Source organism: Nomascus leucogenys, chromosome 18, assembly GCF_006542625.1.
Source record: "Nomascus leucogenys isolate Asia chromosome 18, Asia_NLE_v1, whole genome shotgun sequence".
In the NCBI taxonomy this organism is placed as follows: Eukaryota; Metazoa; Chordata; class Mammalia; order Primates; family Hylobatidae; genus Nomascus; species Nomascus leucogenys.
The window spans coordinates 70846715-70863879 of NC_044398.1; the positions used below are offsets into that span (position 1 = coordinate 70846715).

At 38.9% G+C, this 17165-nt stretch overlaps 1 protein-coding gene across 3 annotated transcripts in view; it reads right to left on the reverse strand.

Moving 5' to 3' along the window:
* Positions 1 to 17165, reverse strand: part of DEPDC1B (DEP domain containing 1B) — a 112823-nt gene that overhangs the window by 84487 nt on the left and 11171 nt on the right. For all 3 annotated transcript variants that reach the window (XM_003265969.4, XM_003265968.4, XM_012497109.2), the window contains one exon: positions 15116 to 15381. In XM_003265969.4, coding sequence (XP_003266017.2) covers positions 15116 to 15381 — 266 coding nt within the window. The remainder of the gene's footprint in view (positions 1 to 15115; positions 15382 to 17165) is intronic.

A 17165-nucleotide genomic window follows, 5' to 3' on the forward strand; every position in this document is an offset into this window, starting at 1 on the left:
CATGCCTGAGCCCTCACTGCCAGGGGTAGGAAGCAGGAGTGTCTCACCCCTGAGGGCTTCCACTGTAGGGCACAGGGCCCTGCCTCTCACCAACACCCACACAAATGGGGATTCCCACAAAATAGAAAAGGAGTTTGGCAAGAAACAGAAATAGAAAAGAAATGCCTGGCAGCAACAAAGTTGTCCCTATATACTTTTTTCATCATTATCCCACAACAACCTGGGCATTCATTCTTGACTTTTGTGGGAGATGTGGGTACAGACTCTGAGACAGTCACCCAGCTCCAGGGACTCCAAAATCCTTGAGCGATTACCTAGGAACAAAGCCATCACAAAGACTTAGACACCCACTAAACACTGCAGGTGTGTTTGAAGAACTGTTCATTGGCTTGAAAATAGTTACAGGTACATTCCAAGCCTCCATAAGCAGATGCTAAACATTAACAAAGATTCTAAATGTAAATAGCAATTTCAGATTAATGAACAATATGTTTAAAACTTTGTTTAAAAACAAAAATTAGACTTCAAACAAAGCTTATAGACTACATACAGAGCAGTTACAGGGTCTAGCCTGAAATTTGCCTATAAAACACAGGCCCTTCCTTCCTTTTCAGCCCCACAGTTAGCATTCTCATCTAGGCAATATCGCTTTCACCAGTTACCTTAAACGCCTCACCAGCTTCTCTGCCTTACAATCTATTCTGTCCCTATTATTTAATTAACTCTGTTCTAGAACAAAGACTCCATCACCGCTCAAAACACTAACAGCAGCTGCCTTCTCTGTTTTTTTCTTTTTCTTTTTTCTTTTTTTGTTTTTTTGTTCTTTTGTTTTGAGACAGAGTCTTGCTCTGTTGCCCAGGCTGGAATGCACTGGAGCAATCTCGGCTCACTGCAAGCTCTGCTTCCTGGGTTCACGCCATTCTCCCTCCTCAGCCTCCCGAGTAGCTGGGACGACAGGCGCCTGCCACCATGCCCAGCTACAATTTTTTTGTATTTTTAGTAAAGATGGGATTTCACTGTGTTAGCCAGGATGGTCTCGATCTCCTGACCTCGTGATCTGCCTGCCTCAGCCACCCAAAGTGCTGGGATTACAGGCATCAGCCACCGCGCCTGGCCTTTTTTTTTTTCTTTAAGAGACAGGGTCTCACTATGTTGCCCAGGCTGGCCTTAAAAATCCTGTAGGACACCAATACGGCACATGTATACATATGTAACAAACCTGCACACTGTGCACGTGTACCCTAGAACTTAAAGTATAATAATGAAAAAAAAAATCCCAAGCTTAAGGAATCCTCCAGCTTCAGCCTCCTAAGTAGCTAAGACTACAGGCGCATGGCACTACGCCTCGCTTTAATAACTTCTCCTTTTGAAATAAAACCCTACTCCATAGTCAGAAATGTAAGAAATTCCACCAAATGTATCCCTCATGATTTCCTGACCTAAGATTTCTGTTCCAGCCGGGTCATCCTCCTCCCTTTTCTCCCAGGAAGCTTATTTGTGTGTTTTTGACTGACAGCCTTGATCTTGCCATCTTTCCTTTTCCTTCCCATCCCTTCTTTTTATCCAGATCCTGCCCTGTTGAGCAGACCCAGACTGAAGTCCTGCTCTTCCTCGGTCTCCTTCCCCTTCTCCTTCTCCTCCCCATCCCCCTCCTGTTCCATGAGGTTCCAAACACTCCAGTCCACACCAACTGGATCACAGACACAATTCCTACAATGGCCAGGCAGACAACATAATCATGATACAGTCTGGTATAATATTATAGGGAAATGGTGGGGAATGTGGCCAATGGAGTGAGTTTGCCCCATCTAAAGACTTTCCGGTTCATAATGTATTAAGACACTGTGCTAGAAGTTAATGATGTTAAGTGTCTATGAGAAAGAGAACTGAGTGGCTGGGGGAGGGATATGTGAGGAAGGCTTTTCATTGCATATGCCCTTTCGCACTTTCTAAATTTTGAACCACATAAATGTATTATCTTCACAAAATATACAAAATTTAAAAATAAAAAGGAGACAGAAAAAACTTAATGACTAAACCACAATGCTGATCAAACAAAATAGATATGTCAACCCAATGTTTGTTTGTTATGGGTTATTTTAGGTAATTAATTAAATACTGTCTTGATTCTGCTAAGTAGCAGAATCTTTTTCATACAGACACACACACACACACACTCAAAAGAGATTATAAAGTCAGGCAGATAAAGAATCATGTTATATTTCCTTTTTAGATCCTTCACTGCCACAGATTGGAAAACATGTGATAGGTACTCCATATCTGGAAACGTAAAAGTTTAGAACTAAAAAGGATCTTAAAGATCTAGTCCTGTCATTTTTTTTCTTTTTTATTTTTTCTTTTTTTTATGAGACAAGGTCTGTCTCTGTCACCCAGGCTGAAGTACAGTGGCATGATCATGGCTTACTGCACCCTTGAACTCTGGGACTCAAGCAGTCTGCCCCACTCAGCCTCTGGAGTAGCTTGGTCTATGGTACATGCCACCACTTTACCTAACTAAATTTTTAACTTTTGTAAAGACAGGGTTTTTGTTGCCCTGTCAGTTTATATTTGAGAAAACCAATGCCCAGTAAGGCTAAGAACTTATCCAACTAATCACAGGAGAACAACCCACAACGATGAAATGAGTAAAAACAAAAGAAAAATAAAATCACACTAACAAGTTTTGTGCTTTCCTAGAAAAACAAAAGATGTCCACTAGAGGGAGGAAGTAGTCCATTAATTTAAAGGTGAGGTATCTAAAATGGGTCCAAAAGACCTATTGGGTAGTGATGAAAGAATTTTTCCCAGGGCCACAGAAAATGACTTAAGGGCCACCTCCCTCAAACAACTTAAATTTGAGTTTCTTTCACTGGAGGTGCAAATACAGGTTTTGCAAATCTCTAGCTTAAGAAAGTTATTAGCATATGGTAAAAAAAAATTTTTTTTTGGTGTATAGTCCTATCAAGTTTAACACATGTATACATTTGTGTATCTACCACCAAAATCAAGAAACAGAACTATTCCATTACTGCCAAAAACGCTCCTTCCTGCTCTCCCTTTACAGTCCCACCCTTCTCCCACCCAACAGTGCTACACTGTATGGATGTACAATAGTTATCCATTCACCCATGGAAGAATGTTTAGGTTATTTCCAGTTACTGGCAATCTATAAATATTCACTTACAAGTTTTTGTGTAAACATTGTTTTTGTCTCTCTAGGATAAATACCCAGGAGTAGGAATGCTGAATCATATAGTCAATGTACTTATTAACTTTAAAAGAAACTATTCTAAAGTGACTAACAATCTAGGTGTCCAACAGCAATGTATAAGATTTCCAGTGACTGCATCCTCACTAGCACTAGATATCATTAGTATTTTTATTTTAAACATACTAATAGATACATAGTTGTATCTCCCTAGGGCTTTAATTTGCATCACCCTAATGTATACTACATTAAACATCTTTTCAAATGCCCATCTGCTAACTGCATACTTTTGGTGATATGTCTTTTCAAGTCTTTTGCTCATTTTTTAATTGGATTGCTTGTTTACTTACTGTTGAGTTGATGAGTTCTTTACATATTCTTGATACCACTCCACTGTCACATATGTGGTTTGCAAATATTTTCCCCATCTGTAGCTTGTCCTCTCATCCTCTCATCCAATGTCTTTCACAGAGCAAAAATTGTTCATTTTGATGAAATCCAATTTATCATATTTTTCCTTTATGTTTGGTGCTTTTAGTGTCATGTCTAAAAACTCTTTGCCTAATACCAAAACAAAGATTTTTCTCCTGTTTTTCTAAAAGTTCTATAGTTTTATATTTAAATCTATGATCCACTTTGAACTAATTTTTGTACGAAGTATAAGTTTATGTTGAGGTTCTTTTTTTATTTTGGCATATGCGTGGATGGATGCCCAATTATTCCAACACAATCTGCTGAAAATACTCATCTTTTCCCATTAAATAGAATTTACATCTTTGTAAAAAATCTATTGGCATATTTATATGTATCTGTTTCTGGACTCTCTATTCTGTACCACTGATCTATATGTCTATCACTTCACCAACACCATGGTGTTAACTTCTGTGGCTTTATATACTAAGCCATAAAACTGGGTAGTATGATTCCTCTGCTTTCTACATTAAGAACTGTGAAAGTAACATTATTCAATAAATCTGGCAATAGCTACATAACAAACTTCAGTTTCAAATTAAAATCAGTATTTTGGAAATAGGCCAGAAAAACAAGAAAGTATGAGAGAAAAGGAGTAGAAAGAGAGAAGGAGGAAGAAAAAGAGAAGTTGAAACATGAGAATGACACACATAGAGGTAGAAACAAAAAAGAAAAAAGAGAAGGAAAGAAAAAAAGGAATGAGACAGGCAGGAGAATAAAAAGAAAATGGTCCCTACATGTTAGATCTCAATCCCCACCATCTGAGACAGTGAATTTCTACCTGTAAGCCATGAAAACCTTCCCAGTTCAACCACCCACCAGAGCTAGCACCAGTGATGAGAGCAAGTCAGGAACCATGTAGAGGCTCCATGCCAGAGAAACCTTTCCTGCTAAAGGGCTACAACAGGACAAACACTTTTCTCATTAAATAATCCAAAACAATTATCATAACATACATTTTTATTTGTATAGAACCCACTAAGTTAGGTTTAAATAATATTACATAATTGTTCACATACACAGATGGGCAGAAGCAGTAAGTACGGAATTTCTTTAACTAGAACATTCTTGGTGTTTTGTTTAGACATTTTAAAGGGGAAAGTGTTGAGGATTAAATATGTACCCTGTCTACCTCATAGAATTGTTGTTAAGATCAGAGGAGATGATAAAGATTAAATGACATGACAGAAGTAGAAATGTTTCATAAACCAAAATTTCTTATAAACATATAAAGTAGTATAATTCAATCTCCTTATCCATTAGAAGTTTAGGGTCATGAAGCTTTAAGACACAGACAACAGCATCTGGTTCAACCATGAGCACCATTTAGTGAAATCTAAAATTGTTTTCACCAGCAGCAAACCCAGAATTCTTTCTAGTAATTGCTGTTGGTTAACAGGAAAGAAGTATAGTGCTGAGTACATCTCTGCAACATCTCATTATTATTATTATAGGCATTCAGATATTACAAACTTGCTTTCCTTTCTCATACACTAAAATTCACTCCTCCCTTCAATTTTTCTATACTGAACATCTTGAGTCTTTAAAAAAAAAAACTTACAAATTTAAATGCATTCACAAAACAAATATGACATGCATTTTTTGAAATCTAGAAATCATTTTGACACATTCCAAAATAAGGGCTTTACTCATCATCTTTGTTATAAAATTCTCTAACATATATATGCAAATTCCCTCTCTTCAAAATATACAAAAAGAACCCTTATATTTCAGGTAGCTTTCTCTAACTCATAGATAAAGGAAACCACCTTTCTTTTGCTATATTTATGTAAGTATTTAGGTTATGTTTCCCTTGCCTCCTTTATTTGAGAAGAACTTCTTGAAGAAGACAGTTCATCATTTAATATGTATTACATAGTACTTAATGCATTACAAGAACTTTGTGAATATAAACGTGTTGATTACACCAAATGTTTCTTGCTTATTCTGTGTGTTTACTCTTTCATTTACTAATATATTTGATAAACTAAGTCAACCTCATGTTGTGAAAATAGAGGCAGCCTGGCATACCACTAGAGCATAGGTTTCAGAGATGAAGACCTCATTTCAAATCCCGACTCCTCTACCACTACCTGGATTACTTTGGACAAGTTAGTTATTCTGGCTTTATTAATATCCTAATCTTTACAACTAGGATACTACCATTTCCACCTACAGCTGTTGAGTTACCAAGGCTGAGGGAGGGGCGCCCGCCAATGCCAAGGTTTGAGTAAGTAAACAAAGCAGCTGGGAAGCTCGAACTGGGTGGAGCCCACCACAGCTCATTGACGCCTGCCCGCCTCTGTAGACTCCATTTCTGGAGGCAAGGCATAGCCAAACAAAAGGCAGCAAAAACTTCTGCAGATTTAAACGTCCCTGTCTGACAGCTTTGAAGAGAGTAGTGGTTCTCCCAGCATGGAGTTTGAGATCTGAGGATGGACAGACTGCCTCCTCAAGTGGGTCCCTGACCCCTGAGTAGCCTAACTGGGAGGTACCTCCCAGTAGGGGCCAAATTACACCTCATACAGCCAGGTGCTCCTCTGAGACAGAGCTTCCAGAGGTACGACCAGGCAGCAACATTTTCCATTCTGCAATATTTGCGGTTCTGCAGCCTCTGCTGGTGATATGCAGGCAAACACGGTCTGAAGTGGACCTCCAGCAAACTCCAACAGACCTACAGCTGAGGGTCCCGACTGTTAGAAGGAAAACTAACCAACAGAAAGGACATCCACACCAAAACCCCATCTGTACGTCACCATCATCAAAGACCAAAGATAGACAAAAACCACAAAGATGAGGAGAAACCAGAACAGAAAAGCTGAAAATTCTAAAAATCAGAGCGCCTCTTCTCCTCCAACGGAACGCAGCTCCTCGCCAGCAATGGAACAAAGCTGGATGGAGAATGACTTTGACAAGTGGAGAGGCTTCAGAAGATCGGTAATAACAAACTTCTGCGAGCTAAAGGAGGAAGTTTGAACCCATCGCAAAGAAGCTAAAAACCTTGAAAAAAGATTAGACAAATGGCTAACTAGAATAAACAGTGTAGAGAAGACCTTAAATGACCTGATGGAGCTGAAAACCATGGCACGAGAACTACGTGACTCATGAACAAGCTTCAGTAGCCGATTCAATCAATTGGAAGAAAGGTATCAGTAATGGAAGATCAAATGAATGAAATGAAGCGAGAAGAGAAGTTTGGAGAAAAAAGAGTAAAAACAAATGAACAAAGCCTCCAAGAAATATGAGACTATGTGAAAAGACCAAATCTACGTCTGACTGGTGTACCTGAAAGTGACGGGGAGAATGGAACCAAGTTGGAAAACACTCTGCAGGATATATTCCAGGAGAATTTCCCCAACCTAGCAAGGCAGGCCAACATTCAATTCAGGAAATACAGAGAACGCCACAAAGATACTGCTTGAGAAGAGCAACTCCAAGACACGTAACTGTTAGATTCACCAAAGTTGAAATGAAGGAAAAACTGTTAAGCGTGGCCAGAGAGAAAGGTCGGGTTACCCACAACGGGAAGCCCATCAGACTAACAGCAGATCTCTTGGCAGAAACTCTACAAGACAGAAGACAGTGGGGGCCAATATTCTAAAATCTTAAAGAAAAGAATTTTCAACTCAGAATTTCATATCCAGCCAAATTAAGTTTCATCAGTGAAGGAGAAATAAAATCCTTTACAGACAAGCAAATGCTGAGAGATTTTGTCACCACCAGACCTGCCTTACAAGAGCTCCTGAAGGAAGCACTAAACATGGAAAGGAACAACCAGTACCAGCCACTGCAAAAACATGCCAAATTGTAAAGACCATCAAAGCTAGGAAGAAACAGCATCAACTAATGAGCAAAATAACCAGCTAACATCATACTGACAGTATCAAATTCACACATAACAATATTAACCTTAAATGTAAATGGGCTAAATGCTCCAATTAAAAGACACAGACTAGCAAATTGGATAAAGAGTCAAGACCCATCAGTGTGCTATATTCAGGAAACCCATCTTACTTGCAGAGACACACATAGGCTCAAAATAAAGGGATGGAGGAAGATCTACCAAGCAAATGGAAAGCAAAAAAAAGCAGGGTTTGCAATCCTAGTCTCTGATAAGACAGACTTTAAACCAACAAAGATCAGAAGAGACAAAGAAGGCCATTACATAATGGTAAAGGGATCAATACAACAAGAAGAGCTAACTATCCTAAATATATATGCACCCAATACAGGAGCACCCAGATTCATAAAGCAAGTCCTTAGAGACCTACTAAGAGACTTAGACTCCCACACAATAATAATGGGAGACTTGAACACGCCACTGTCAACATTAGACAGATCAATGAGACAGAAAGTTAACTAGGATACCCAGGAAGTGAACTCAGCTCTGCACAAAGTGGACCCAATAGACATCCACAGAACTCTCCACCCCAAATCAACAGAATATACATTCTTCTCAGCACCACATGGCACTTATTCCAAAATTAACCACATAGTTGGAAGTAAACCACTCCTCAGCAAATGTAAAAGAACAGAAATTATAACAAACTGTCTCTCAGACCACAGTGCAATCAAACTAGAACTCAGGATTAAAAAACTCACTCAAAACCGCTCAACTACATGGAAACTGAACAACCTGCTCCTGAATGACTATTGGGTACATAACGAAATGAAGGCAGAAATAGAGATGTTCTTTGAAACCAACAAGAACAAAGACACAACATACCAGAATCTCTGGGACACACTGAAAGCAGTGTGTAGAGGGAAATTTATAGCACTAAATGCCCACAAGAGAAAGCAGGAAAGATCTAAAATGGACACCATAACATCACAATTAGAAGAACTAGAGAAGCAAGAGCAAACACATTCAAAAGCTAGCAGAAGGCAAGAAATAACTAAGATCAGAGCAGAACTGAAGGAAATAGAGACACAAAAAACCCTTCAAAAAAATCAATGAATCCAGGAGCTGGCTTTTTGAAAAGATCAACAAAATTGATAGACTGCTAGCAAGACTAATAAAGAAGAGAGAAGAATCAAATAGACACAATAAAAAATGATAAGGGGGATATCACCACCAATCCTACAGAAATACAAACTACCATCAGAGAATACTATAAACACCTCTACGCAAATAAACTAGAAAACCTGGAAGAAATGGATAAATCCCTGGACACATACACCGTCCCAAGACTAAACCAGGAAGAAGTTGAATCCCTTAATAGACCAATAACAGGCTCTGAAATTAAGGCAATAAAAGTCCAGGACCAGACAGATTCACAGCCGAATTCTACCAGAGGTACAAAGAGGAGCTGGTACCATTCCTTCTGAAACTATTCCAATCAATAGAAAAAGAGGGAATCCTCCCTAACTCATTTGATGAGGCCAGCTTCATCCTGATAACAAAGCCTGGCAGAGACACAACAAAAATAAAGAATTTTACACCGATATCCCTGATGAACATCGATGCAAAAATCCTCAATAAAATACTGGCAAACCAAATCCAACAGCACATCAAAAAGCTTATCCACCATGATCAAGTGGGCCTCATCCCTGGGATGCAAGGCTGGTTCAACATACACAAATCAATGAACGCAATCCAGGATATAAACAGAACCAAAAACAAAAACCACATGATTATCTCAATAGATGCAGAAAAGGCCTTTGACAAAATTCAACAGCCCTTCATGCTAAAAACTCTCAATAAATTTGGTACTGATGGGATGTATCTCAAAATAATAAGAGCTATTTATGACAAACCCACAGCCAATATCATACTGAATGGGCAAAAGCTGGAAGCATTCCCTTTGAAAACTGGCACAAGACAAGGATGCCCTCTCTCATCACTCCTATTCAACATAGTGTTGGAAGTTCTGGCCAGGGCAATCAGGCAGGAGAAAGAAATAAAAGGTATTCAATTAGGAAAAGAGGAAGACAAATTGTCACTGTTTGCAGATGACATGATTGTATATTTAGAAAACCCCACTGTCTCCGCCCAAAATCTCCTTAAGCTGATAAGCAACTTCAGCAAAGTCTCAGGATACAAAATCAATGTGCAAAAATCACAAGCATTCCTATACACCAATAACAAACAGAGAGCTAAATCATGAGTGAACTCCCACTCACAATTGCTTCAAAGAGAATAAAATACCTAGGAATCCAACTTACAGGGATGTGAAGGACCTCTTCAAGGAGAATTACAAACCACTGCTCAACGAAATAAAAGAGGACACAAACAAATGGAAGAACATTCCATGCTCATGGATAGGAAGAATCAATATAGTGAAAATGGCCATACTGCCCAAGGTAATTTATAGATTCAATGCCATCCCCATCAAGCTACCAATGATTTTCTTCACAGAATTGGAAAAAACTATTTTAAAGTTCATATGGAACCAAAAAAGAGCCCGCATTGCCAAGACAATCCTAAGCCAAAAGAACAAAGCTGGAGACATCACACTACCTGACTTCAAACTGTACTACAAGGCTACAGTAATCAAAACAGCATGGTACTGGTACCAAAACAGAAATACAGACCAATGGAACAGAACAGAGGCCTCAGAAATAATACCACACATCTACAACCATCCGATCTTTGACAAACCTGACAAAAACAAGAAATGGGGAAAGGATTCCTATTGAATAAATGGTGCTGGGAAAACTGGCTAGCCATACGTAGAAAGCTGAAACTGGATCCCTTCCTTATACCTTATACAAAAATTATTCAAGATGGATTAAAGACTTAAATGACCTAAAACCATAAAAACCCTAGAAGAAAACCTAGGCAATACCATTCAGGATATACACATGGGCAAGGACTTCATGTCTAGAACACCAAAAGCAATGGCAACAAAAGCCAGAATTGAGAAATGGGATCTAATTAAACTAAAGAGCTTCTGCACAGCAAAAGAAACTACCATCAGAGTGAATAGGCAACCTACAGAATGGGAGAAAAATTTTGCCATCTACCCATCTCACAAAGGGCTAATATCCAGAATGTACAAAGAACTTAAACAAATTTACAAGAAAAAAATAAAAAAACCTCATCAAAAAGTGGGCAAAGGATATGAACAGACACTTCTCAAAAGAAGACATTTATACTGCCAACAGACACATGAAAAAATGCTCATCATCACTGGCCATCAGAGAAATGCAAATCAAAACCACAATGAGATACCATCTCACATCAGTTAGAATGGCGATCATTAAAAAGTCAGGAAACAACAGACGCTGGAGAGGATGTGGAGAAACAGGAATGCTTTTACTCTGTTGGTGGGACTGTAAACTAGTTCAACCATTGTGGAAGACAGTGTGGCAATTCCTCAAGGATCTAGAACTAGAAATACCATTTGACCAGCCATCCCATTACTGGGTATATACCCAAAGGATTATAAATCATGCTGCTATAAAGACACATGTACATGTATGTTTATTGCGGCACTACTCACAACAGCAAAGACTTGGAACCAACGCAAATGTCCATCAATGATAGACTGGATTAAGAAAATGTGGCACATATACACCATGGAATACTATGCAGCCATAAAAAAGGATGAGTTCATATCCTTTGTAGGGACATGGATGAAGCTGGAAACCATCATTCTCAGCAAACTATCCCAAGGACAGAAAACCAAACACCGCATGTTTTCACTTATAGGTGGGAAATGAACAATGAGAACACTTGAACACAGGGTGAGGAACATCACACACTGGGGCCTGTTGTGGGGCAGGGGGAGGCGGGAGGGATAGCATTAGGAGATACACCTAATGTAAATGATGAGTTAATGGGTGCAGCACACGAACATGGCACATGTATACATATGTAACAAACCTGCATGTTGTGCACATGTACCCTAGAACTTAAAGTATAATTAAAAAAAAAAAAGAAAAAGAAAATGTGGCACATATACACCATGGAATATTATGCAGCCATTAAAAAGGATGAGTTCATGTCCTTTGTAGGGACAAGGATGAAGCTAGAAACCATCATTCTCAGCAAACTATCACAAAGATAGAAAACCAAACACTGTATGTTCTCACTCATAGGTGGGAAATGAACAATGAGAACACTTGAACACAGGGTGGGGAACATCACACACCAGGGCCTGTCGTGGGGCAGGGGGAGTGGGGAGGGATAGCATTAGGAGAAATACCTAATGTAAATGATGAGTTAATGGGTGCGGCACACCAGCATGGCACATGTATACATATGTAACAAACCTGCATGTTGTGAACATGTACCCTAGAACTTAAAGTATAATTAAAAAAAAAATGTGGCACATATACACCATCGAATACTGTGCAGCCATAAAAAAGGATGAGTTCATGTCCTTTGCAAGGACATGGATGAAGCTGGAAACCATCATTCTCAGCAAACTATCACAAGGACAGAAAACCAAACACCGCATGTTATCACTCATAGGTGGGAAGTGAACAATGACATCACTTGGATACAGGGCAGAGAACATCACCACCACCACCACCAGGGCCTGTTGGGGGGTGGGGGCTGGGGGAGGGATAGCATTAGGAGAAAAACTAATGTAAATGATGAGTTGATGGGTGCAGCAAACCAACATGGCACATGTATAATCAAAACTGTACTTTGTGCATATGTACCCTAGAACTTAAAGTATTAAAAAAAAAAAAAAACCAGTATGGAGTTTTCTCAAAAAAACTAAAAATAAAACTACCATATTATCCAGTAATCCCACTACTGGGTATTTATCCAAAAGAAAGGAAATCCGTATATCAAAGAGATATTGGTACCCCTACGTTTATTGTAGCACTATTCACAATAGCCAAGATATAGAATCAACCTAAGTGTCCACTGATGGATGAATGGATAAGGAAAATGTGGTACATATACACAATGGGATACTACTCAGCCATTTAAAAAAAGAAAAAAGAATGAAATCCTATCATTCATGGCAACATGGATGAACCTGGATGACATGTTAAGTGAAATAAGTCAGGCACCAAAAGATAAATAATTCACGATCTCACTCACATGTGGGAGCTAAAAGAAGGAGCTTATAGAAGCAGAGAATAAAATTATGGTTATTAGATCCAGGAGGGGTAAGGGGAGAGGAGGACAACAAGAAGTTGGTTAATGGATGCAAAATTACAGTTATATAGGAGGAATAAATACTAATGTTCAGTAGCGCTATAAGGTGAATAACAATAATTTATTGTATATGTTCAAAAAGCTAGAAAAGAGGCTTTTTTAATATTCCCAACACAAAAAAATGATAAATGTTTGAGGTGATAAATATCCTAACTACCCAGATTTGGTCACTACACATTGCATACTTAGATCAATATATCACTCAGTACTCCATAAATATGTACCATTATAATATGGTAATAAAATTTAAATAAATTAAACTAAAATTTAAATAAATTGAAAATTAATAAAATTTAATTTAAATAAATTAAAGAAATAAATTTTTAAAGGCTCCTTTCCACAAAGCTTGATATTTAGAAGGATGTTCCTGGATTTTGACATTTCATTGACTCTCCATCTGTTTTCAAATCTAACCTGCCTCTCGCTCATACATACTCTCCTCCTCTGTTTTCATAACTTGGCAGTAGTACTCTCTGCCCAAGGAAAGCAGTTAAGACATGGCAGGTAGGACAGCAAATGCTCTTTCATGGAGCACTGTAATAGAGGCCTGCATGTATGCAACGGCTGGCTGTACACTCATTAGCTCACTCTCAATTCAAGGCACGGGCACCTTAACAAATGATTTGCATGTCTAAGAGGATTTCATCCCAGATTAATCTAGGTAATTGGCAAAAGTCGATGGTTAACTTACACAACTTCCACTCAGGAAAATGGAAAGCCATAATGAACTTTCAGGTAGTAAATGGTGAAAAAAAAAAAATACTTTTCCATTTATGACTCACAAGTATTCTATTAGAGAAACTGGAGGAAAAAATAATTATTTAATGGATGAATTTAATCCGTCTTGTGTACTCTATTTTTTAAAGGGGGATACAGGGTTAAGTCTTAATATTGAAGTGAAACATGTTCTGGCAGTTAGTGCTGGGTAGTCGGTTCCTATTTTACTCTGCTGGGACTCAGAAAGCCTCCTGGGACTCGATGGGAGGTACCCAATTTAAGGTCACAATAGAATAGAATGGAAGTTACTCATCCAGAGAATCTTTCAGAAGTGTTCTAGCTAAATCTTGATGGACTACAAGCAATTAAAGTTTCCCAAGAGAAATAATCATTTAAGAATTCCCAATAAAGTGTGGCATGTAGAATCAGGGCTAAAATTTCCACTGCCTGATGCTATTAAGTACTAAGGTCTCAGAATAGACCAAGATTACCCAACATCCTAATTAAAAGTGGGATCAGCAACACCAAAACTAACCACCAAGTGGAGAGATGACTAATTGCCCAGATGACAATACTGATATCTGGACGCAAGAGACTGCTGATGAAACTCCCCGAGGAAGTTAGATCCTAATGCACAGCAATGTCTATTCTTCACCCTATGCACTCACAACAGACACTCACCCTGCTCTGCCTTTCTCAGCAGCTAGTCCAAGAGGGAGACAAAGAAATGGTTCAGGTATGAAAGAGCCAGATTTTCTCTGTGCAAAGCCATGTGTCCCAGTGGAATGCCCTCACTGAATATGTTGCAATCACACTCCTTATTTTTCAGCTGCAGTAAAAGAAAGCACATAATAAGGGTCCATATTCTCCATTCCTTCTTTTAATCTGTGTAGATAACTCAACAATTTCTTTATGGACCTGTGTGACTTCATTCCTCTTTAGTCTTCTCCCACGCCTGAATCTGAGGTTGGTCCCCTCCACCTCCAGGAATAAAACTGCCAAGTATGCAGTGAGAAGTGAAGTGCAAGACGAGCAATCTTCATTTTCCCTTGGATTATCTGGTGGTAAGTGTCCACATGATAAAATAGCACTGAAACATGAGCAAAAATGTTTGCAGAAAAGCAGACTCACATTGTCAGGCTTAATCTGAGACATCAGGGAATTCTAGCATAATTCTTCACACGGGCCCTGAGCTGTTTAAAGATCGCACACACTTTACTACTAACCTCCTGAATATACCAATCCCCGTTGCTCAGAAAAGCTGAACCCAGAGCTACTGTTTCACCATTTCAGATTCTCCAGGAGAAGTACTAAGTTATGGCCACCATCTTCCCAGGTGAGCAAAAGGCATGAAAAGATTACCTTACTGAAACATCACTGCAACAAAACACAGCTCTGGTATGCTCTAAGAAGCCAAGAAAAATCCCAACTGGTTTTATTGTAGCAACACATTCAGTTCTCCACTCAACAAATCACAACTAGACCCACTGTTCAGTGAACAAGGTAAATTCTTACACATCAGGAAGCTTCAACAGACTTGGACCAGATTCACTCATCTCCCCAATTCCTCACCTTCCAGGTTTACATGGTGCCATTACCTGTATAAGTGACGATTGTCTTCAAAATCTTCCTGACCCCATTTTCCCTTGATGTCTTCAATAACGTGATTCTTCAGGAATTTTTTTAGCAGCTGGACCGTTTGTTTGCGGGTCACTTCAGGGCCGAAGTTTTGACTGCACCTCAGCAGCTCATGCAGCCAATCCACAGCTTCGGCCGCTGTGAAACAATGCTCATAGCTCTTGAAATGACAGCGATGTTTCCGTAATGGCATCTTAGCACGAAAAAGCTCCACGGTCTCATTCCACTAGGGGAAAGAAAGAGAATGGCATTTAGTAATCAACTGATTTTTTAAAGATTACTACATCTCAAATAATTAAAGGAAAGCATGCAATTTTTCCACTTAAACTGCTTTAATAACAGGTAGAGCCTTGAAAATGTTTATTTACAGGCTTCAAACTCTAATAAAGAAAAGTTTCGGAGAATGGATAGTGATAATGGCTGTACAACACTTTGAATGTACTTAGTGCCATAGAAGTATACACATAAAAAACAGTTAAAATAGTTTTATATTATGTATATTTTACATAATTACATTTGTTTTACAATTAAAACAAAAATAAAAACTTTTTTTTTTTTTTGAGATAGAGTCTAGCTTTCTCGCCCAGGCTGGAGTGCAGTGGTGTGTCTCTGCTCACTGCAACCTCCACCTCCCAGGTTCAAGCGATTCTCCTGCCTCAGCCTCCTGAGTAGCTGAGATTACAGGCGCCCACCACCATGCCCAGCTAATTTTTGTATTTTTAGTAGAGATGGAGTTTCACCATGTTGGTCAGGGTGGTCTCGAACCCTTGATCTCAAGCGATCCAGCCACCTCGGCCTCCCAAAGTGCTGGAATTACAAGAGTAAGTCACTGCACCCGGCCTCAAAAATAGAAACTATTGATAGAAAAAAAACTCTAAAGAAAATGCAGCTTTTCAAGGGTAGTTCATCATTTACTCATTCAAGAAATATTATTTATTGAGGAGGTTGCCATCAAGTTGTCCTATTAATGGATTTTTACATAAATGAACATACAGCAAATAATGATTAAAACTAAGCCCACTACGCAACTTTGCTTTTTGGAGTCCCCTGTTTAATATGGCTTTACCTTCATTCAGCAAATATTTCTAGGTTGCTTATTATGTGAAAGGCATTGTAGGAGGAGGGGGAAAAGAGATGAAAAAGATAATACAGGCCACAAAGATAATACAGTGCCTGATGTCAAACAGCTCAAGGCCACAAAGATAAACCTTTGAAAAGTGATGAGCCAGTTTTTGCTTACATGCAAAACAAAGCTTTTTGAAAGAATAGATACTAGATTCCTCAAATAATATATATTAGTTTAAAACTACCTCATGTTTCCTTTGAAAGGACCTAGAAGTTTAAGTGTGCGTGACATCTTCAGATACCACATTGAAAAGTAGACTGGGTAGAGAGAGCTCAGGCTCTGAAGTCAAACGCTGCTGGGTTGAGAGGCCTATTCTATAACTGACCAGCAGGGCAACCTTTGACTCATCGCTAGACAAGCCTCCATTACTCCAGGTGTAATGCAGTACCCACATGACAGGGTTGTTACAAAGACCAGATGAGATGATGTTGATGCAGCGTATCACAGTGTCTGTCACGAAAGAAGTGCTTAATAAACGTTAGCCATTATAGCATCATTGCTGCTGTATTTATTAATATTATCAGGGTCAGTGTGGCTGTCAGAACTGAGTGAGTACGTTGGAAAGACCCCAGAATGGAGTCTCCATTGGCCATTAGTCCAGCCTCTGCCAATAACTATGTGGCTTTGGTGCAGTTAACACTTTTCTCTAGGAATTTGTCCTAAATAAAAACATGGCCCTAGAAGCTCAAAAAATCTGATTTTGGGAGTCAAAAATCATGGAAATTAAAATGAGAGGTCTGCTAAGAAACAGCACACCACACACTGATTGGATCCACTTCAGTTAAGTCTAGGGAATATATATCCTATTGCTTCCACTTTATTCAGGAAACTTGCTTTGTCAGATCAAGTACATACTAATTCACTGTAATACACTGCTGGCCATG